Source organism: Mus pahari, chromosome 21, assembly GCF_900095145.1.
Source record: "Mus pahari chromosome 21, PAHARI_EIJ_v1.1, whole genome shotgun sequence".
NCBI classification, from domain to species: domain Eukaryota; kingdom Metazoa; phylum Chordata; class Mammalia; order Rodentia; family Muridae; genus Mus; species Mus pahari.
This window is the reverse complement of record NC_034610.1, coordinates 5211274-5233584: the sequence shown is the minus strand read 5'-3', so window position 1 is coordinate 5233584 and position 22311 is coordinate 5211274. Positions and strand designations below refer to the sequence as shown.

Genomic DNA, 22311 nt, shown 5'->3' with positions numbered 1-22311 from the left:
TCCCTACTTACATGTTTTTATTTTTTATTCTAATTGACTGTGCTCTTCAGGTGATTATGCTATAGATTCCGTACACTACATAGGAGCATGTATAGTTTTGTATGTAACTGCACTCTGCATGGGGCAAAAAAGTAATGTCACCTGCTCAGTGCTTCTGGATCCATACTCTCCGCCCTTCACCACAAAAGCTTCTGCTGGTCCGGGTGTGCGGTTTCTGATCCCCCATCTAGCACCACTTACTCTCTTACACCTTCTATACCTTCCTGTAAGACTTATTCAGCACGGCTTCCTCTTCCACTGAGTCTATAGTACTTGGATACTTCTGTGTAAAAGAAATAAACACACACCACAGCTTATTGGCTAAAGAACAGCGTGGATCTGGTCTTGTACAATTTCCATGGGTGAGAGATTTTAGATTTAGCCTGATGATGTTTGCCCTGGGTATTATGGGAAGTTATAGTCAAGATGCCAGCCATGACTATACACTGAACACAATTGTATTTATCCAGTAATATATACAATTCAATCCAGCCTTTCTCATGTTCAAAACATAGATAAAAACATTACTAATGTTTTTTTATATATACTAGAGAACAGGGTTTCCAGGTGGGCAATGCCATGCAACAATAGCCTGCTATGGCCAGCACATGGAATGGCTTGCTGTAGATTTAGTTTTGCAGCATCTCCTTCAGTTGTGCTGAATAGTGTGTGAATAAATGGCCTGCACATCCCTCCTTTAGCAAAACAAGGAATTGTCACTTGCAAATAACTCTTCAGTAATGTCAAATAACATGTTTGCAATTATTTTTACATAAGATTGAGAACTTTATTTAACCTTTAATTAACTGCTCTGTAACCCGGCTCAGTGGGTAAAATCATTTCTAGATTGATCAAGTGACATTTGTATATAATTTGATCAAAGGGCACAGAAGAACATCAGGAGGAACAAAAGACCCATGGGAAATAAGTCCCACAGGTCTCACTCGATGTGACTGGCATCCATCTTTTTGGTTCCATTGCTCCATCCAACTCCTTAGAAATCCAGGTCAGAGTTCTGAAAATTACCCCCAAGAAGACCACAGTGCTTTCAGCTTCCCTCTTTCTGAACTTTCACCAAATTTACACTCATTAAAACATAACTCCCCTCACACGTCAGAAACTTTCTTCATCTGTTTGGACTGTCATATCCAAAGACTAGAAACCATGTAGTTAATGAAAAAATAGGCATTTATTTCTTAACGTTCTAGAGGTCCTAGATCAAGGTCCTAGCAGGCTTGGTGTGTGTTGAGGATGTGCTTACTGGCCCCTAGACAGAGCTCCTCTGTGCCCACACAGAGGAAGGAACAAGGAGAGAACTCTGCACTAACCCCATTCATGAGGTCTCTAGGACATCGCACCTTCTCCAAACCTTGCCTCTAATGTGGTGCCTTTAGGGACAGTGACTCAGTATATGAAGTTTAAGGAGAAATGAACATTCAGAACTCAGGAAAACCTTCAGCAAGTGGCACAGTCAAGAGAACGTGAATCACCCCGTGACCTGTACAAGGTCTGCACTGTCTTCTCCCCTCTTCTCTTCTCCTCACTTTATCACCATGACCAAGGCAACTTACAGAAAGGAGCCTTTAGTTGGGATTATGGTTGCAGAGGGTTAGCATTGGCAGTGGCAGAGCAAAGACATGATGCCAGGGACCGCAAACAGGAAGCAGAGAGAGCTCACTCAAAGCCCTCCCTCGGTATTGCACATACTCCAACAAGGCCACACCTCTCCACTTTCCCAAAGAGTTCTACCAACTGGAAACCAAGCATTCAAACATATGAGCCGATGGGGGCCATTCTTATTCAAACCACCACAACCTGGAGTGTCTTTTATTAAGATCAGCAATACTACTTTATAACTTTATAAAGAAATTCAACTTGATGGTAATTCTTTGTGAAATGCAAATGTATTTGTATAACTTCTATGTGTGGGTATGTATCCATATCATCTATGTCTAAAGATAGATGGACAGAGAGAAGATAGATAGATAGATAGATAGATAGATAGATAGATAGATAGATAGATAGATAGATAGATAGATAGACAGATGATAGATGTGTGTCCAACAGATCCAGTTAACTGCCTTTATATGTATGTATCATAACATGTGCATTTATGTGTCTGTATCTTACATTATCTCCATGTCTGCTTATTTATACTAATTGAGTGTGTTCAATAGAGAATGAAAATTCTGCAATGGCTCTTCTGTCACCTTGACTTCTTGCAGTTTGGATAGCCAAGAGAACAAATGTAAGCGCTTGTGCTTTCTCCTCCTGCTGCTAGGCCAGTTCCCCATGCTTACCCTTCACACCCTGTTGCCCACTTGGTCACTTGAACTTCAAGAGAGATAAATGGTCCTCATGCCCAGCGCTGGCCACATCTGTGTTTCTTAGGGTATGGCCCCTTCACTTCTCATTGTCTGCTCCCATTTCTGCTCATGCAGATGTTCTCTATTGCCCCATCTGAAATCTGCAGTTTGTAAAACAGTGCAAGCTGTCTAACACTAGCTGCTATGATGAGCATCCCCCTCAGGCTTCACATCCTGATGCCTCTGCTCATGGAACCCTGACCGCCACTTCTGTCTACTTGCCATTCACACCGGAGATCAGCACTATGCCATAACTTTCACCAGCAACCAGAGGACTTCCTGACACCAGGAAGCTTCTTTCCAGCCCCATACCCGGCAGGAGCCCCTTCTTGGTAATTAGGATTAACTACAGTGGCGAATTTCCCTTCCACCCCTGTCTCAATTCAAGTAGCATACACGGCTCTTGTATTCTGTAAGGATTCTTCCTGTGTTCCTAGAACATGCCTCCCTCAGCTTCACCACACCCTGCTTCCTTTTGTGAGATTAGTGGTATAGGGCACTAGTGTACCTTTTACTTCGGATGGATGGTATGTCCTTTCAGGTCCTAGCCTTGGGCCTCTAAAACCTTCTACAATGTGTGTGGGGAGTGCTGATTCTTGGTAGAGTTTGTCTCATGTAATGGCCTCCTGTATGCTTTCCATCTCTTGTTAATCTGCTTTCAATGCCATAATGTCGTTAATAAAGAGCAACACATGTTGTGTGTATTGTGTAGATCACCTCCAGGCCTGTGGACTACATTGTAACTAAAGGAGAAACAATAAATGTGGTAAATGCATGCTGCCTACACAACCTGAGCAAACTGTCCCTCAGAAAGAACCAATGTTCTCCAGGGCCAGAGAGGCAGTTCAGCAGTTAAGAACGCTTACAGCTCTGTAGAGGATCAGGGCTCTGTTCCCAGCATTAAACCATGTAGAACGCCAATACTTGGGATCCGTTGCCCTCTTCTGACCTTCTCAAGTTCCTTCAGGTGTGTGGTACACACATATACACATAAAGATTTTTTTAACTTTAAGAAGATCCTGTTGCCAAGTCTCTGGGATGGCAGAGCGTGGGTGGATTGGTTTGATTTTACAGATTGTTATTTGCTTTCTCGGGTCACCTGTAAGCAGTCCTCTTAGACTCGTTATCTACAGGAAATTTTACACATTCTAACGGTTTTACCAGTGTTCGATTGTGACGATAGTGGGTTGGCAGTCTAAGCGCTGGTCTGCCTTAACATCGCCACAATCAGTTGAGAGCATCTTTCTCAGTGCTTATCTGTACAGGTGATGGTAAAACATAGCTTCTGTATAGATCACAATTAGTGTGTGTGCATGTGTGCACAGTAGGAAAAGTTAGAGATAAGAAAGTGCTATATTTTATAGCTATCACAAGGAGAGTCTCTGGAAGGGAAGGGGTTGAAAGTTCAGAGCTGTTAACTAAGGATCCAGAAGCAGGAATCAAACCCCTGAAGGGGACTGAGGTGTGCTCACAAAGGAGGATGTTCATCATCACACCCAGCTGCATTCAGGGACTCTTTCGTGGTATTAACACACCAGGGGATGTTTTTCCACTATCTGTGTTAGGCGCTGCTTTGAAATAAGTGAGATAACAGAATTATTTAAACCTTGTAGTTGTTAAATTATCTGCTACAATGCTCATATTTAATCTTGATTCCCCCCTCACCACAGGAAAGGGGCTGTTTTAAAAAAAAAAAAAAACAGATCTTATAACTGCTGAAAACTGGGAATGAACGGACATAGTTGTATTGTGCCCTTGCCTAGGCAACGACCAGGCTTACCTAAATTGACCACAAGGTAGTTTCACTATTGACTTGGGAAGGATCTCAGATTAATATAATCAATTTGTCCTCTTCTCCACAGAAGCACATGTGGTTCATTTGCCAGCAAAATGATGTGACTCTTCACGAGATGTATTTTCTTGTAACCATATTTGCTGCTTCTATATTGTTGTGATAGAATAGCATGACCAAGAACAACACAAGGCTAACAGAGTTTATTTGGCTTGTGGTTCCACAGGAATAGAGTCCATCATACCAGAGAAGGCATGGCGGGGAAGCAGGAGCAGAAAGCTGGCTGATCACTTTTTGTCTACATATTAGGAAGAGTGAGATAGAGACCATGAAGTGGGTCATAGCTAAAGATTCTCAAAGGCCACACCCATAGTGACATATTTCCTCCAGCAAGGTTTTACTTCCTAAAGGTTCAGTAACCTCCCCTAGACAGTGGTACCAACTGGGACCAAGTATTCAAATACATGAGCCCATGGAGAGGGTGCATTTCTCATTCTTATCACTACATAAGGTACTCCAACACTGTGCGTGTGCGCGTGCGTGCGTGTGTGTGTGTGTGTGTGTGTGTGTGTGTGTGTGTGTATCCCTAAAAGTATATATTGATTTATTAAGAATCTTATAACCACAAATTAAGAAATTGGGTGTTTTCATAAAATGATGGTTATAGAACAGACAAAATTCTTAAAACAGAAAAAAAAAATCCCATTGGCTAATCTCTGGCTTCTAAACTCCTCTTTTTCGTATGTTGAGGAAACAGGACTGGTTATTGGGCATAGCTTCTTTGGGACAATGGCCATTTTCCTTTTGACTCTAGAAAACTGTGATATTATATATTATTATAATTAAGTTCAAGAGGCACTGTAAATGGCCTGCTTCTATGGGAACATAAGTGTAATATATAGACAGTATCACAGAGGGCTCAGTGGATAAGGAGGAACAATGTGTGCATGTTGTGTGGTCAGTGTGTAGTCAGTGTGTAGTCAGGGACTTGTCAGTAAAAGTAGATACTAGGGCTATCTCCTAGGTTTTCTGAGTTAACAGTGTAATTGGGAATCAGAGCAGACCTCTAGCAAAAGATAATTTTAATCTCATGTTTAAACAAATGACTGATAAACCTACTGGCTTTAAATATAAGGTAGCATAATTAATGTTCTATACAGCTCATGGAGTGCCTCCGATGTTTAAGATATGGCCTTGGAACGGATGAGTTCAAGGTTGCACAGCCCCAGTATTGGCACAGCGCATGCGCATAGCAACCTCCGTGATTACAGACGTCTCTCCACCCTGGAAGTCCCATCGAAGCTTCTTCTTTGTCTGTGCAGGAGCCCGGTCCTGGTCTTCCAGTGTAACCACCGCCACGTGATCTGTTTGGACTGTTTCCACTTGTATTGTGTCACAAGACTCAACGATCGGCAATTTGTCCACGATGCTCAGCTTGGCTACTCCCTGCCGTGTGTGGGTAAGACAAGCCCTTTCTTCTTTCCTACCTCTTAATGTTAATCGATCATAGAAGAGTTGCTGATGCAAACTGCTTAGCATATGCCCTGTCCTGGCTCAGGAGTTGAATATCTAAATATGGTCATTGCCTAGTAAGACACACTTGTGGTTAAATCACCGAAGACACAAAACTCCAGGGAACTGTGTCCCACTAGAATCTGTGTGCCCTGCTTAAAGGCATTGAAAATAAACTTGAATGCTATTCATCCAAGATACAAAGTGTGTCGGTGAGTTTGGATGATGAAATCTGGACTTGTTACTCTGGATACAGAGCAGTTTCATCCAGATGTTCTGGTAGAATGACCGTTCTCCAGTGGATTTGATGTTGAATATCTTCTCAATGTGTCTAAACATTCATTACAAGGTCTTCTCAGTCCTTTGTTCATTTTAAAAATAGATTATTTGTCACTTTGTTGTCAAACCGTAGGTTTCTTGTGCGGGAGAGATGGTCCAGTAGTGAGGGTGCTGGCTGCTTAAGCCTGATCACTTGACTTCCATCCCAGAACCTGTAATGGAAGGAAAGAACCTATTTCAAGTTGTTCTCTGCCCTGTCTGCACGCAGCCATGACACACACACACACACACACACACACACACACGCATGCACAAGCATACATGATAATAATTAATAATAAGAAATAAATGTTTAAGATATGTAGACATAGTTTATGATCTATTGTTAAAATTTATTCCCTTCTAAAGTTTATTTATCAATAATTTTGGCAAAGTTCAAATTTATTGACACCTTTGTTATTTTTGTGTCAAATGTTACTCATTACCATATCTGGGATAATGCTAGTTTGTTTCTATAATTTTCTTGGATAGTTGTCCTTTTTTATTAAGTCACTGGTACATTTTGAGGTTTTTTTGTTTGTTTGTTTGTTTTTTGTATATTTAGCATGGATGGTATCCCTGGATCACTACACATATATTATAATGACTGTAATGAGATTAGATGTTCCCCACTGATTGGAATGTTGTAACTAGACACTTGTAGACACACTGTAGTTCTCTAGACACTCTGGAACCCTTGACTCTGTGGTCAGTTCTCCTTTTGGCTTTTGTTAGAAGCACAGCAAACAGGCGTATGCCTCTAAATGACACAGATCCAAACACCAAAGACTAATTACAGTGTTGAGTCTGTTAAGTCACACTGTTTATTCTTCAATGTTTTTTATCTGCCTATGATGAAATGACGTTTTAGCCTAGTTCACATATATGTGCATCAATACATGGATTAATACTCACTGAAACAGGACATGTTTTCATATTTTTTTTTTAACAAAAAGCATCAAACCCCAGAGAATCATTTGCGGATTTCCAGTTTCATATACTTGGGGAAGGGGCAAGCAGTGTGCATGTGCCACGATGCCCATGTGGAAGTCAGAGGGCAGTTTGGGGGGGGGGTGATTTCTCTCCCTCCACCATGTGGGTTAAAGGGATTTCAAGTGCCTTTACCTAATGAGTTATCATCTCACTGACTCCAGCATCATTCCTGAAGTCATTTCGTATTGGTAAATCATTTTCCTCACAAAATCACCGTCTGTGGAAATGGTTCTAAGTCCCCGTTTTAAGATGTTTTCCCTAACTTGAAATAAATTTAGACTTTGTCTTTGCATATTTCTTAAATGCCAGCCTTTAGTTGCAGAAAAGTGTGGACACACAAAAAGCAAAGAACAAAATTAGCATGTGACCCCTGTGGACCTTCTTCGTGTGGTGCAACAGGTGGTGTGTGTGTCTTAGGACTCCAGCGCGGTCACTGGAATCACCATGTCTGTGGCAGCTCTGCTTCCCACAAGTGAGAATTGTGTTTGGCCTGCAGAGTCTGAGCACTTACCCGAGAGCTCCTTTCTGCTGAGTTCCTTCTTATCTTAGCTGAGCTGCGGTGGGGAGCGGGAGCCAGAGAACATCCCTTTTAAAAATACAAATTATGGTATTTGTTTACCTGGACTTCTTCAGTTCCTATTCAGGCTTATGGAATAGTTATTGAAAAATCACCCATATTGCAACTGGTGTTCATTTTTCTCTCAATAATAATAATAATAACAACAACAATAATAATCTCTCTTACTTAGTGACAGCCATTATCCATGGCCACTTTCTTCAGATCCTCTTCTTTCTCCTCAATGGTAGGCATCGATATATCTTAGCGATTACTTCTGAACAAGATATACTCCCTCCATTCCTCAAAATGTAACCTCACCGAATTCTGTTATGTGCATATACTCTTGTTCTCTCTATTGTAGGACACTTGGTTTTCTTTCTTTTTTATTACAAACATAGTTCTGACTAGCTGGCTAGTGTGGACACAGACCTTTCTACTGCTCTCACAATATCTCTGAAATCAATTCCTTGTAAGGCTGAGGGGTTGCTGTGCCAACAGGTTGAAGGTAGAACATGTGTTTATTTATTTCCGTTTCCCGTGTCCCCTCCCAGAAGGGACAGACAGACTCTTTCCACCACCCCAGAGAGGGTGGGGAAATTTTCTAATCACATATTTGAGAAGTGAGAGTATCCTGTGGTTCTGCTTTTTCCTAATTTCAACTTTTTCCATAGTTCTATATTCATCTCTTTTTCTCGGTTATTTGTAAACTGAGAGGCGGGTTGAGTGAATGCATTTTATGATGTGTTTTCAACATAGCATGATGCTGACGGCCCTATACCATCACAGCAGCAATGTGCAAAGTTAAAACACTGCTATTTTATATACATATATATATATATATATATATATATATATATATATATATATATATATATATGAATGCATTTAGATTATCCTCGCTTTAGCTAACTCTTGGTCACAGATAATGAAGAATTGCGCAGAGAAAAGTTCTGCCCGGCCAAGCTACCGCACTGAGCTCTGTTATATAGGCTCCCATTGTGTTCTAAATGCCTGCTTGAAAATTACCTAATTTCAATTTTAACTAAGTATGCCAATGAGGTGGAGCTGTGAACCCTGGAGCTTGTCATCCTGTATAAATGGTGAATGAGGCGGGCATTAAAGAGCTCCGCGTTTTCTGCCCCGTTTTTTCTTCTTTCATATTGTCATAAATGCCTATGAGAGCTACCCTTCCCCCTCATCAGTGATTTAAGCATGGGACTCAGAAACTTGTTTTCTATGTGAAAAATGTCTTCATTTGGAGAACTTCCCCCTCCCCACCCCAGCACATCTTCCCTATCACATTTAACAAGAAACAAAAAGCCTCATAATTGCCTATCTCAGTATTGAGAAAGAGTGAGGCAGGCAACCACAAGCCGGAGAGCCCACAGCAGAACTCCTGTCACTTGGCTACGAGTAAGCTCTCCACACTGCACAGCCCAGTCTAAGGCTCAACCCCATGACGCTTCATCTCCTTAGCAGTGTTTCCATGCATGTTCCTACATGTCTCTCCAAAACCACCTCCTCGTAAAGGCTTAACTCGATTAAGAGGCAGCATCTGTGACTGTGGATTATGTTCACTTTAAAAAACAAAACAACTTGACTTTGATGCTGTTTGATGTGCGTGTTTTCCCACACTGTGTGAAAGAGACTCGGGTGCTCCTAGATGTTTTCTCACTTCTTGAAAATCAGCTACTCAAGTGAGACACCCTTGGCAAATTCTGCCTGCTTGATTTTAAGCTCTCACACCCAGTGTAATGGTTCCTCGTGTACCACCCCATCAAAGGCACTCCATCAAGGGAACTTGGTTAAGGACAGTGTCACCTGAATCCTTAGTATTGCTATTTTCTCTTTCTGCTCATTAACTTGGCTGGCATTAGAGACAATTCACTGGCAAACTGGTTCTTTAAATCAGCTCAGTGGTTCACGTACAGGCTGAAGCATTTTCGGATGACCAGGATTAGATTGAGTCACCCTGCTAAGGTGCAGGGTAGTTAACATTTTCTGTTGTTAAAATACCTGATGATAGCAACTTAAGGAATGAAATGTTTACTTGGGGTTCACAATTTGAGGGGACAGTCCACCAGGGTGAGAAGGCATGGAGGCAGTCCCTTGGGGCGACTGGTCACTTTACACCCGTAATCAGGAAGCTGAGAGTGGTGGGCATTAATGATATAGCTTTCTCTCTCCTTCATATTGAGGTCCCCAACCCACGGACTAGGTCTTCACGCTTTAGTCAAACCTTTCTGTAAACACGATCAATGGACACACCAGGTCCTTCTTTGCTTCCATGCTGATAATAGATGCAGTCATGTGGACAGCGAAGCTTAACCATCACAAGTCCTGTGGTTTCTGTCACACTGGAAGCTAATGTGGCTGAGACTTTAGCCCTGTGTATATGGTGCCAAAGTCCATGCATGCTGCTGCTCAACGCCTAGCTTCTTACTGGTACCGATTTGCAAACGCAGATGCCCATCTCAGCCACGTGGTTCTTTAGAGCTTCCCTTGCCCAGAACACATGTGAAGACAAGCGAGTGATGATGGGCTTCCGGAGAAGGCACCAGCGTGTAGAATACTCCAGGCAACATGAATGTGAATGCGAGGCCATTCAGCAATGGTGCAAAGGACCAGGTCTGCTTTCTCCCTCCGTCTTTGATATGCAAGCCAGCACAGTAAGTGTTACCAGAATTAAAAATGAGATTTTCAAAGACAGGCCAAACAACCTGTTTCCAGAACTCGTGACAAAATTTTGCATAAAAATAGGGGCTTTCAGGGAAGCTTCGTAGCGCTTTTTTGAAGTGTCTGTTGTACCAGTTATTAACATTGCATGCTGGGAACTGCTTTGAAATGTCCATGGACCTTCTCAGTGTATTCTCAAGACTGAACACTCCTTACGTTGGTGGAGCTCCCGATTTGGGGCTGATTTATTTTAGAGCTCATGCGGTGAAGGCTGTGAGCTTCGAGAAGCACACCCTAACTCATTCATCCTGGGCCGGAACATCGGAACATCGCAGGTTTCTCCTGCCCCTGGGTTCCATGGGAACGGCTCCCACCTTCCCAATGGCATGCTGTGATTTACAAGTGTATTTGGATTGGGCTTGCTATCTTGTGTGGTTGCCTTTTGCTTTCCTGGTCCTGGGTCACTTTGCATATAGCTTGTACGTTCAGACTTCTCATCACAATGACAAATTACCCATCAGAAGCCACTTGAGGAAGGACTTATTTCTCTCTCCGAGTGTCAGAATTGTCAGCCCTATAAGAAACGAGCTCTCCGCCCCTTTTTCAGACTGAGGTCCACTCAGAGCTCATCACGGAGTCACAGATAAGCGGGAGGCTCGAGGCCCTTTGCCCCTGCCAGTCTCAGAGCTCTGGGAGGTAGAAAGCTGCAAGCAGTCTCCTGTGTGGCTGAGTCCTCCCTGAGAAGACAGGCCAATCTGAAGCTCCAGCACCATCATTAGCTAAGACGGAGTCCTGGACTAACAGGCTGAGGATTCAGGAAGGGGCTTTGCTGGAAAGGCTCAAGGACTGTAGCTCCCCAAAGTGCCAGCGGCTGGGGAAAAGAGGGTAGGCACTTCTTACAGTCAGGGACTTTTAAAACCTCCGTCTCACACCAAAAAACGCCACAGCAGCCCTTTTGCCTTATCTCCATGCTGGTGTCCCTTTCTGCAGAGTGGTGTGTTTAAAACTGTTTGACTTTCATTGATTTCAATTTTGTTATAACAGAACAAGGGTCTTGTTTTCAGTTAGTGAGGGTGGGGGAGGTGGAGTGAGGGCACTCATGTCATAGCGGCAGGAGAGCAGAGGGGAGCATGGCTGTAGAGTCTTACAGGCTTTCGGTCCCTCTGGGTACCCAGCCCCTTTGTATTAAGGAGCCCACTTTCAAAACCCTTCCTCCTCTTTCATCATCCTCTCTAGAAACACTCACATCGATGTGTTCCTCAGCTCCCACCCCCTCCAAAGTGACATGAAGATTGCCGTGTGAACTTTTCCTGGGGGAGATGCAAACCTACATCTGTTCACGATAGAGCACAGATGACAGGCCAAAGGAAAGAGTCCATTGAAGTCTGACCTCGTGAACCAATGAGTCTACTGGGGTTGTGTACTGAGTATGGGTGGTGGTGGGGTTATTTATAGAAACATGGGTTACCCGTTCTTTATGAATCAACCCTATCATGGAAGACAACCTCAAGGAAGATCTGTTATAGAGCTCCTCCTTCAATAAACCTTCTGCTTCCTGAGCATAGGAGAATCTCCCATTGCTACTTACCCATAGTGGAGAGTCGGAGGGAACGGGAGCTGGAATCCTATGGCCTTCTGCTTCACCCTGTTTGTATACAGAATTCAGTAACTCTTCTACCACTAAAGTAGACCAAGGCTATCACTGTATTAGCCTGTTCACTCAGTTGCCAAGGTTACCATGAGCCAAGGACTCTCTACTCCAAAATGGCAATAGGATGGTCATGTCACCCCTGGAAGAAAAACCTGTATTGTGGACCAGCCACCACATCCAGTCTCCACAGTCCACCAGAGTCCTCAGTGTCTTTGGCCACAGCCTTTCAGCATGGGACAGATGTTTCTGGTCCTTTTGAGATGCTGATTTAATCCTGAGGCCTACAGAGATGAAGAAGCCTGGGTTTCAGACAGCCAGTGAGGATGTTAAACAGAGTGTATAAAATTTTTAAAAAAAAATTGTTTTCTGGCTTTTAAATGATGGTCTCCCAGATTGATATATACAAAGGATGAAATCAATATGATTCCTAAAACCACACTGGAAAATTAGAGCAATTCACAAACAAACAAACAAACAAACAAAAAAAATCATCATTTTTTTCTTCTCTTCTTTTTAATCAAAACCAGTAAATATTCTTTCTGCCTTGGAAATGAGCCAAAAGATTCTAAGCTTTTCAAATCACTACCCTTCCTGTTTTATCTTTTGAGTAATTTAGCAGTTTTGGTGGTCTCCTTTTTATTTAAAATTCTGGAATAGTATAAAGTGGGGCTACTCTACCTTCCACAACTAAAGCTACCCCCAAAACTCAATGGCTTGACACAGCCAACATTTCCTTCCACTATGCCATGTAAGTCGCTGTGGGGCCTCTACTCTACCACATTACTCAGAGACCCAGGACTTATTTCTGCTATCTCATGGTTCATCTGCTGTAGCTTCCAGAGGCCTACTAAGTCATGGGGCAGTTAGCATAGGAGTTATGCCAAGGGTCACACAGATGAGGCCAGGTCTGGGGCAGTTGGCATAGGAGTGCAGCCATTAGCCATGCAGATGGGGCAGGGGCCAGGCAATGGACTATATCACTTCCCATATTTCTTACAGCACAATCTAGATCCATGGATACAAATAGGCCCATAGTGTGCACCGAAGCCTAGAGAGATGCATTGAGAGATGGAGTCCGGTGTGTGTATCGGGTGGAAGCACAAATAGGCCTGCAAGCCGAGCACTCTCAGCACGGGCGCAGAGTCTGGCGGAAAAGCACAATTTATCACGTGGTTCTTCCACATTCCTCTCCCTGCCTGCAACAGAAGCAACACTCCATCAAGTCACTTCATTATAAGGAGTGACTGGGACAGAGACAAGGACCAGAAACAGAGATGTAGGGCAAAAAGGATGTTGTCCTGGAGCTCATTCAGCTACATCAACAAGGCTGTGCCTATCTGGCCATCCATCTGGCCCTGCAATTGCTGCCTTTATAGAAATCCTACCTTAAAGGCACCAGGAAGACTTCTATGTTCATCTGAGGCATGTACCTGTCTTTAGTGAGTTACAAAGGCTGGAAGTCTCTGCTCCTCCATGAGTCTCAATTTGCTTGAATATCTGTGTTCCAAGCTTCGTTTCCCTTACTCTTTCATGCTTCATGCCACTAAAATGAAACATTTGATTTTCCCTTGAGGCAGGATCCCTCTACATACCCCTGGCTGTTGTGGAACTCACTGTATAGTCCAGGCTGGCCTCGGACTCAGGAGATCCACCCACCTCTGCTTCTGGGATGCTGGGGTTAAAGGTGTGTGCCACTGCACCTGGCTAAAAATAAGCACTCTTAAGGAGTCTGTTCTGCTTGTCTGTGTGAGGATAGCAGTAAACCATTTCCCAGGTATAAATCCATGACTTATCTGAAGTCATCTGGCAGATGCCTTTGAGATTTCATGATAGGTGCAGGATTCATTCACAATGCCTGATTTTAGGCAATTTCCTTCTGTTTATTAATGTGTCCAAACGCCTTTCTACTGCTCTGTGACACAGCACAACTTTGAACATCTGCAGGGTGCATTATCAGTGTAGAGACCACTCTTCTGAAGCCAGAAGGATTGCGGCAGGAGTCAGTGGGTATTAACTCACCCCATTTTAAGTGGTCTTAGATAGCCTGAAATGTATAGCAAGCCACATGCCTCAAACATGAATCTGGATAGAAAGGCCAGGAATGGTGATAAGGAGCTTTGGCAACAACCACCCCCAGGCTGGGAGAAGGGACATTCCCTGCTCGTTGGTCTCCATGTGACCGTTCTTCCATGTCTTCCTCCTTCCTGCTTGGGAATCATTCCACAACCTTCCTCATGGTCACCAGCTATGTGTATAACCTCATTATTACAGGGATATAGTAGCTTTAACCTTTCACCTTTAACCTTTCGATCCTGGGTAGGTTTTACCACACTGCGTTCCCCTGAAGGCTGTCATTCATAGCAGTAGTCCCAGTTGCTGAGTTGTGATGTGCACATGGCTGCAACATTCAAGGACTTCATTCCTAGTTGTATTGTATCTGTTTTATTAATTGCACCAGATGCTGGCTTTGTGTGTGTCTCTCCTCTTATCTCAGTTGTCACCTAAAATATGAGCATACAGCCAGAAATAAAAATGCAAATGTTCGTGGTGACAGCAAAGCATCGTGTGGCTGACAGGTGCACCACACTGTGATTAGTGTCTTCTGCTGATGATGTTTAAGGAGCCTGGCTCAGAGCCTGCATCATGTGCCCTTTGTGCCTGTCTGCATGTCAACTACCTCACCCTCAGTCCTCAGGGCATCCCCTGGCAGATCATCCCATGGTTTAGATCAGAGTTTGGTAGTGGTTGAGAGGCTCCTGAACTTTGACTGACTTGGTGCAGCACACGAGCTCAGGTGCATGCAAAGGTATGTTCCCGTTGCATAGCACAGTCTACGGCCTCTGGTGTCTCTCAAAATGTGATCCCTGCTTCGTCTTCCCAGGCTACAGATTTGTGTATCCTATCACAACTTTATTCTGAAAGAAAGCTGGGCTGTTTATACCCTGTAGGTCAAGAAATTTTAAGTGTGTATGTGAGGCCCCAATTTGCTTTAGATTTTACATATTCACTTCCTGATTAGACTGAGTTGTTCATTTCTAATTGCTCTAGCTGTGCATGGTAGGGTGTTGTGGAAGGAGAGATTTCTGAACCATCCTTCAGGTAAGATTTGCCAAATACCACTGCAAGAAGTACTGAGGGGGTCAAGCAAGAGACTCCAGTCCTTCCGGTCAGAGCAAGGTTCTTAAAGGGTCCTAAAGGAAAGGAGGCTCTGGGCTGTGAGGAAACTGGCAAAGATGGGAGAAGCAGAACACAGGTGACTTAGGCTATGAAGCAGAAGTTGCCTTTCCTCTAAGGGGTGGGTCTGAGGAAACATAACCGTGCCTCAGGATGTGTCCTGCCTGGGTCAGTAAGGGGTGGGTGCTGTTCTGCTCACAGCCCTCTTTGCGTAGGGATTGGCAGGCCTGGGTGCTCTCTGTGTTCCCCCATCACACCTATGCCATGATCATCACCCAAAGGCAGATATATATATATTCCTATGTATGTGTGTATATGTATAGGTATAAGCATAGGCAAAGGCATATACATACGCAAAGACATATACATACATATGCATATATTCAAGACCTTGTGGCTCTGTATTCAGTGCTGAATGTTGTTGTGTGTATATTCATATCACACACACACACACACACACACACACACACACACACATTTAGTAGCCATGATAAACTTTATTCTCTCTCACCATGTGATGTCTTGTGTTAATGAGACTTCAAGCATAGAAATTAGTGTGAGCTGGTGACCTCCAGCTGTCTTCCAAATAATTAATAATGTGCTTAGAGGGGTTGATTTACATATTCATGAGAGTCTAGGCCATTTGGTTCCTAAGCAGGACAATGAGAAAGTTTAATGTTTCAAATGCACATCAATTTAACAGGAAGAGGAGTGGTTTAATAGTCTAATGTCAATATGATACTGAACCAGGCAATTATGCTACAAGTTCCCACTGAGGTCTGCATGCCTTCCAGGTTAAAGATAACCTATGTTCTAGTCTACTAAGAGTTTGGAGAAGTTAATGTCTTATATTTTCTCTTCTTTTTCCTAATGTTTTCCTTGCATTCTTTCCTTTCTTCTTCCTCCTTGCTGGCAGTAACAGCTCTTTCCAGGCAAGTGCTTGACCACTGAACTAAGGTCCCAGCCCCGGGTAACAGCTCTTTCCAAATGCTTGTATCACTTTTGTAATAGGTCACTATATTAACTTGTTCAGGCTGTCATAAGAGAGAGAGAGAGAGAGAGAGAGAGAGAGAGAGAGAGAGAAAGAGAGAGAGAGAGAGAGAATGAGACTCACATTCAGTGGCTTAAACAATAGAAATGTATTTTCCCACAGCTATGGAGGCTACACCTTCAAGCTCCAGGTTTCCTTAGGGTTGGTTGCTCTAAGTCACTGACTTTCCTCTGGCCAGTTTCCTCCCTGTCTTCACTTAAGGACATTGGCCAGACTGACCAAGACCTTTCACAAACAGTCATAAGTTATCTACATCCCTCCTTTAAAGATTTGGTCTCTATTTACAGTCACATTCTGAGGCACCAGGACATTTGGGGAAGTAGACACAGTTCAGCTTCTCATCCGCCATCTAGATTCCAAACTAGTTTCCAGATATTATGCATACCCAATACATAATATTCATATGTATTCAGAGAGGACTGCTTGAGCATGAAGCCTGTTTATATGTGCTCTTCCACATGGTTGAAATGGTGTGTGGATATGCCTATCTGATGCCTTTCCCGGACACCGCTCCTTCACACATTAGCTAGTTTCTGACACATGGATGCTCTGTATCTAGGAATACCAGGGACTGTCCTTCAAGTGTCTGCTTTGAAGATCTAGGCAGCTCCCAGCATGCATTTCAGGAAGGATCCTCTTACCCCACCCCCATGCCCCCCATCTGATATAAAAAGGAGCATTCAGTATACTCTGAGATGGCAGCAGCGGTGTGGCATCTGGTTGTGTCTTGGTCCTTCACTCCCCAGGATGGATGGTCAGGGTCTGCAGTCTCTATAAATGTTCTCAACAGTTGGGAATTTAACATGCTGCCACCAATGGGGTCTACACTGAAGTGGCTCACATTCAGCGGCTGACAGTTTCTGTCCAGGGTGGGTGTTTCAGATGGTGTGTGCTTTTCCTTTAAGTAGCAATAGCCTTCTACTCTCTCACTCCTTTGGGCCTTGTCTGTATCTTCATGATCAAGCCTGGACCCTACCTCCCGAGTCCAGCTGAATCAGGGAAAGGAAGGAACGAAAGAAAGGAAATGTGTGTCTTTCTGGAAAGCAGCTGTGCTTAGCCCTTGGCCACCAACACAGACATGGCTCTTTCTTATGAACCCTTGTCCCAAAGGTCTCCCGTCTCTTCATTTCTTAAACTGTAGCCAGTCTTTCCTACCCGAAAGGGGTCAAGAATGATGTGATCTCGATAAAGTCTGGGGATTCAGGAAAGACTCTAGCTTATCACTTGGCAGTCTTTAGAAAGTGACTGTCTTTGTGGCTCAGCTTCTACATGGAAAACTTGGTGATATGCTATCCATGGAGGGTTTTGGTATGTGGATAGAGGACAAACTTTGTGTTCAGATGCACTGAGTAAATGGCAGATCTGCTATGCTGTATAAAAGGTGTGTTTCCTCCTCTTAAAATGAAAACAATTCTGAACTCAAGACTAATTAAAAGCAGACCTTATCTGAAGGGGGCCAGCACACTTCCCCCTGGCTAACACCCATCACAGCATCCCAGTCAGCACTGCTGCCAACTCCTGCACTCCAGCCTCAGAGCAGATGCTGGGACCTTGTGATTGGCACAGGAAGCCTGACTTTGCACCTCAGGCATCTTTGAAGTTTCATAGTTAAAAAGTGAAACTCAAATTCTCTTCTTGACTTTATCTACCTCAACCCAGCAACAAACTATGGAACAATAATTTCCTTGGAGCTGGACATTAGCATTTTCTTTACAGCAAGTATACAGTGTGACATGAATGTTGGATTATACAAATCAGATCGAGAGTCATCAACAAATGCTCTTATTTAAACCATTAAGTTCGATTTAATGCAAGACCGATTTTTCAAGCTGCCTTTAATAGAGAGATCGGTCTGTGGGAAGGTGAGGAGACATCACTAAGGCCTCCTTTGGGTTAAGGCTTCTCTGACTGGCAGATGCCTAGCTGCCTTGACCTTATTGTGAGTATAGTTTCCAAGTCCTTACTTGAATATTAGATATCAAGAATCCCTTAGTTTGTATGATTTTTTTGTCTTTTTGTTTTATTAGATATTTTCTTCATTTACATTTCAAATTCTATCCCCTTTCCTAGTTTCCTCTCCGAAAGTCCCCTATACCCTCCCCACCCCCCACCCCCACTTCCCAGCCCATCCACTCCCGCTTCCTGGCCCTGGCATCCCCCTGTATTGGGGCATATAATCTTTGCAAGACCAAGGATCTCTGCTCCCAATGATGGCCGACTAGGCCATCCTCTGTCTGCTACATAAGCAGCTAGAAACACAAGCTCTGGGGGGTACTGGTTAGTTCATATTGTTGTTCCACCTATAGGGTTGCAGACCCCTTTAGCTCCTTAGGTACATTCTCTAGCTCCTTCATTGNGGGTCCTGTGTTCCATCCAATAGATGACTGTGAGCATCCACTTCTGTATTTGCCAGGCACTGGCATACCCTGTATAATTACACACACACACACACACACACACACACACATATGCAGGAAAAAAATTAGACTAGAATTAAAGAAAGTAGAAAAATAATGTGATTCATTATTATTCTAAACCATGTTTTGTATTTTAAAGGAATCGAGCATTATTTCTATACAAACTAACAAAAAACATAATTCGTATATACATCTCACTTTTGGAATGTCATCACCAAAGACAGAGACAACAGGACACTGGGGTATATCTTTGGGTGAGGCTCCCATACCAATTTCATCTGGGTATGAGTACCACATCTCCAAATGCAAGGTTCAGAAGAGCCTTTTCACCTGCCACTCCCAGTCAGGATCACATCTGCTCTGAATTAGGAAGAAACATAGTTAAACTATCTCACTAACCTCAGGTAGCAGTGGCAGCTAACAGTGCTTACTTCTCTACTGTGGTAATTCCTAAGTGGATTCCCCGTGTAGCCCCAGATGCCATGACAGACAACCCTGTTGTTACTACTTCCTCTCAGTGACATTCTTTCTTGCTCTGCTGGTCCTTCCAAGGGAAAGGGTAATAGTTTTTGGTTGGGGTTCATTCTTTGAGACCTGCAACAAGATGAATTCATCAATTCCTACTTGTCCCCCAAGCCAGCCTGTGACTGGAAATAGTACTACTGTAATGTCATGAATGTGGTCCTGACTCAGTCGGCAATTAAATGCCTCATTTATTTGGTCAAAGTTCTATTAACGACTTACTCACTCTTATATGCTGATGAAGCAGGGTTTTGCATTGCCTCAATGAAGGGTCTCAGTGATTCTGTTGGAGCTTACTGAAGGTCTCATCTCTCAGATGAAGACACCGAGGCTCCCAGAAGCTAACTCTAAACACTAGCTCACTTAACTCCACAGCCATTCTTTCCTTCCCACCATTATTCATAAAACTTGTTTCACACCCTCAGACATGCTGTGGTCCCTGACTGCCAAGCCCCAAGCCTATCGCTGCTATTTGATGTTGGTCAGACTCCATGTCAACTACCATACCGAGAGCATAAGTAGAGGCAGTGCCTCTCCAGTCTTCCTTAGATGTTGACTGATGAGTGCTTATCACAGTGGACACACAGAAGCAATGGCAGTCATTTTCCATAAAGTTAATTCTGACATATCGAAGATAACATTTTATTAATGTTTTTTTGGTTTTGCACTGCTTAGAATGGAACCTAAGGCTATGTGCTTGCGTTCCTCAATTTTTGTTATACCTGACCCCTTTTTACCCACGACATTTTTATGTAGTCACAAATACTTATGCATATGAAATAGTTGCAAAAATCCAACGTGAATTGAGAATGAATTATCTAGAAATTTGTTTTAAAGGAATTCTCTAGTATGCAAAAAATTATCTTACCATCTATTTAAAATTGAAATCAAGTGCACGTAGCAGTGGGAGGGTTATCGTATCTTCACATGAAGAACTGAAACTTGGCTGAATATTTGGTCCAGTAAGATACAGAACACCTTCAGCGTTTCTCAGAGTTGATTTTTTTGTTTGTTTGTTTTGTTTTGTAGCTATCAGTACTAAGAATTCCACTTCCCATAAATATGCAGCCCCCCCCCCCAAATGGCAGAATTACGTCTAGGGTCATTTTCAAAGTTATTGGGAATTCTATCCTAAACCTAAGCCAAATTCAATTAATTGTTTAAGAACAAAACTCAAGGCAGCAAATCAGACAACAATTTTTTTTAAAAACCAAGTCCGCTAGCATAGTACAGTCCAGAGATATACTAATGTGTAGTTTACATACTACAGAATGGTGGTAGAAAATAGATGTCTTTGTTATGTTTGTTCATTGTCTGTTCAGAAACGTTTCACCATTGCCAAATTTTTAAAACCCACACCCACCCCACATTCAGTTTCATGATGTCATGCCAAGTAGTCGCCCACATTTTAAGAAGCTGAGCTCTACATTGAGCTAGGACCCCCAACGCCAAACACTGAATTCCAAATGCTCTCTGAAATCGATATAGAAAAGAAATCTGAGTTTGCTCAGATTCCAAGTGATTTATTTGGAACAAATAAAAGTATTTATTCCATAGAGCAGTGGGGACCTGTAATAAAGGGACCAGGGGTTAAAAAGAATTTAGATGATGTACCCTCTAAAATGACTCAAGGCAATTTGGGGCAGTTTTCTTCCTCCTGTTTGAACTTTAATATGCCTTCTCAGGCGAACCATGGTTTGGGTGAAACTTTATGGTCCTTATTAGCTAACAGCGTACTGAAAGACCCTGGTTTCAGAGGGACAACGAGCTGCCGTTGGATGAAATCCCACCACCATCATTAGAATTTACTTACCACTACTCCAATTGAGATGATGCTATTTCAGGACTAGGTGGGTGTTCCAGGTGGGTGCGTGCAGGTTCTGTAGCTGTCCTCAGATCAGCAGGAGTGACTACCTACAAGGTGTGCTTAACTCTGCCTCCACCTCCACGCTAAGTATAGCACAGCAGGTGTAAATCAACAACAGGCTGGTCCCAAGTTTACTTCCCAAAGCAAACCTTCAGGCTGCATTTTGCCATTCTTCTTTCTGATCTAAACATAAAAATAAATCAAGGTCGAAAAACAGCTGTAAAGCTGATAATGAGATTTGCAACCAGCTAAGACAGGACCTACATCATACCAAAAAAAAAAAAAATCCTATTGTTCACCATCTACTCTGCCAGTAATTTAGGAAATACCAGTTTAGGGACAGGACCCCACCCTGCCATTGGACAGAGGACACTCATGGGTATCTTCCATTTGTCCTAGGGCACACCTGACCCTAGGAAGGAGCACAGAACAGCGTTCGAGCCTTTCTGAGTACAGTCCCAGGTAGCAGGGACATTGTGTTTACCAGTGAGTCTGAAATGATGCTCAAGTAAATAATAAGCATTTCTGAAAATTACCCAATCACGCAGGGAAGCACTGGGAGGCGCCGGAGTCTCCAGGGAAGAATAGCATGGGCTTTGTGAAATTGCTTATAATTGTGAATTGTGCGTTTCCAAAGGAGCCCAGCAGGGTCGTAGGAGGCACGTTTGTCAGGCTCTAGTGATGGGGCCTTTCCCTGAGGAGTTTGAATATGAAAGAAAACATTTTCAGTGCTTTCCTGATGGCAATAAAATATATGTTTAAGAACACTTAGCATACTATTCTGGAACAAACTACAGAGCTACTTGGATACCTGGGGGATTTAATACCAACTGCCTTGAATTTAAGGAAGCATTTAGCTATTGTTTTAAAAGCCCACTATCCTCATGAGACAATGACCCCAAAGCATGGAGATAGATTTCCAATTTACAGATACTTTTGACTTGTGTTACAGAAAGTATTAGAATGAGTTTCCTACTTTTAACTTCACATAGACATTCATAAATTGAATTCTTAAAACTTATTCAGATACTTTTCTCCTATTATGGAAGTAAATGCTTAATTTCATTTTAAAGATACTTGCGGTCATATTTGGGGGAACTATGTTGAGCCCTGCTGCCTTAGGGAAACATAAAAAAAACTACCTGAGTGAAAACAAGGACCTGGGTAGAGGACCCCAGTCTGTCTGTACAGGAGGACATCCGACCCTAACACATTGCTTCTTTGCATCCATTTTGTAAGAAACAGTATCTGCCTGAATCATAGTCGGGGACACAGATTTGCAGGATAGAAAAGCTAGCCCCCATCAATGACCTGAAAGTTCAGGGAGGGGTTACACACACACACACACACACACACACACACACACACACACAC

General features: G+C 43.0%; 1 protein-coding gene across 2 annotated transcripts in view; it reads left to right on the top strand.

The window, feature by feature from the left end:
* Prkn (parkin RBR E3 ubiquitin protein ligase) overlaps nt 1-22311 on the top strand; it is a 1168744-nt gene that overhangs the window by 745077 nt on the left and 401356 nt on the right. For both annotated transcript variants that reach the window (XM_021221288.1, XM_029533198.1), the window contains exon 7: nt 5520-5656. In XM_021221288.1, coding sequence (XP_021076947.1) covers nt 5520-5656 — 137 coding nt within the window. The remainder of the gene's footprint in view (nt 1-5519; nt 5657-22311) is intronic.